Source organism: Bison bison, unplaced genomic scaffold (assembly GCF_000754665.1).
Source record: "Bison bison bison isolate TAMUID 2011002044 unplaced genomic scaffold, Bison_UMD1.0 scf7180017861046, whole genome shotgun sequence".
Taxonomy (NCBI): Eukaryota; Metazoa; Chordata; class Mammalia; order Artiodactyla; family Bovidae; genus Bison; species Bison bison.
Genome location: NW_011491618.1, coordinates 2,295,738 through 2,297,507, shown reverse-complemented (window position 1 = coordinate 2,297,507; position 1,770 = coordinate 2,295,738). Strand labels below are relative to the sequence as shown.

Sequence of the window (1,770 nt, the reverse complement as noted above, 5' to 3'; positions counted from 1 at the left end):
CCCTCCTCCCCCGGGCGGCGGCGGGGAGCCGCGAGGGGAGCCTGGCACCCCGGCCTCGCCGCGAGAGCCGCAGCGGGGCAGCCTTCCCGTAGGCCTCCGCTCTCCACCATCCTGCGGGCCGGAGATCGAAAGGCCTAGGCGCGACCACCATCTACCCTCCCACTGCCGTCGGCTGCGGTTGTCTGTCTCTTCCTCTCCTCCACCGAGAAAGGTTTATCTGGACGCAGGAAGCCAGAAGACGGTCTGAAGAACGCCTGCTTCCATCAGGCGAGCCTACGGTTTGGGCCATCGCTCCGGGACGGCGCCATCGCCCCCGGCTCCAGGGATGCCAGCCTACCACAGCGGCACTGCCAGCTGGGCCGCCGGCCCCTTTGGACTCTTCCCCTGTCACACAGCCTTCTCCATCCTCACACCACGGCCTCGCTGCTGCTGTAATTTCTCTTGTCTCCTGGGAGAACTGAGAGTCCTTTCCCAGGACTTCCACAGCCCACATCTGCCACGTTTCACAAACCGGGAGGAAAATCTTGTCGAGATCTGCTGTGTCCGGATTTTTTAGTGGGTAGGAGGGGCCGATTTACCTTGATGGTAATGAAGCTTAAGCTTCAGGGCCCCTCGTCGCAGGCTCTCTCTTTACTTTTGATTCATCATTTGGTATTATTTTTGACTCCCCCCTCCCCCTCCCCACAAACCCAGTTCTGCCCTTGGAACCTACAGAGGGCATTTTATGAAGGACCAAGCCATGTCACACTGTACTTAGAACCTGCTGCTGCTGCTAAGTCGCTTCAGTCGTGTCCGACTCTGCGTGACCCCATAGACGCCAGCCCACCAGGCTCCTCCGACCCTGGGATTCTCCAGGCAAGAATACTGGAGTGGGTTGTCATTTCCTTCTCCAACTTAGAACCTGCAGGGAATGACTTTCTTGTTTTGACTTTGAAACAGCAAAGGGTTTGGAGTCAGAAGCCCCAGGTTTCCAGCCTCTGGGCTTTCCCACCTTAACAGTGTGAGTTTGATTAAATCTCTTAACTTCATCTGATCCCAGTTTTCTTGTCTATAAAATTAGAATAGCAGCTGTGTGGTTACTTCAGTCTCGAAGGTCGCAGGACAGTTGCATCGGCGAGTATCCTGCAGCATTTCCCCACTATTGCAGCAGTAGTCGCGATGAGTTTGCCCCTCAACCCCAAACCTTTCCTCAACAGATCAACAGGAAAGCCAGTAATGGTGAAGCTTAAATGGGGAATGGAGTACAAAGGCTACCTTGTGTCTGTAGATGGCTATATGAACATGCAGCTTGCAAACACAGAAGAATACATAGATGGAGCATTGTCTGGACATTTGGGTGAAGTTTTAATAAAGTGTAATAATGTCCTTTATATTAGGGGTGTTGAAGAAGAGATGGGGAAATGAGAGAATAGCATCTTTGGGGGGAATTTATATATATATATATATATATATATTTGTAGACAATAAAAATTTGGTTTTCAAAAAAAAAAATTAGAATAGCAGTCCTATGTTCTCTGCTTTTCTCACCAGGGGTTGAAGGGTTGAGTAAGATGTATGTAAAACTGTAAAATACTCCACAATGTCACTTGCAACATTTACAATGGGAGAAACTTAGACCCCAAGAAAGTTCCAAGTCTTCCACACACAGATCTAGTGTCCAGGTGTCCTGGCTCCTGGCCCTGAACTTCTTGGCTGGGCCAAGGAGCCTTTCGGTAAAGTGCTTTGGAATAAAACAGGGTGAACATGAATCATGAGAATGATTATTATTGA

At 50.4% G+C, this 1,770-nt stretch overlaps 1 protein-coding gene across 1 annotated transcript; it reads left to right on the top strand.

The window, feature by feature from the left end:
- The first annotated feature begins 7 nt into the window (after positions 1–7).
- Positions 8–1,491, top strand: LOC104982990 (small nuclear ribonucleoprotein F-like). The gene has a single exon (XM_010832455.1). The coding sequence runs from the start codon at positions 1,159–1,161 to the stop codon at positions 1,402–1,404; it is 246 nt and encodes an 81-aa protein (XP_010830757.1). The 5' UTR covers positions 8–1,158; the 3' UTR covers positions 1,405–1,491.
- The last annotated feature ends 279 nt before the right edge of the window (positions 1,492–1,770 follow it).

Coding starts and splice junctions, on each gene's coding strand:
- LOC104982990 (XM_010832455.1), top strand. CDS start 1,159: ATGAGTTTGCCCCTCAACCCCAAACCTTTCCTCAACAGATCAACAGGA.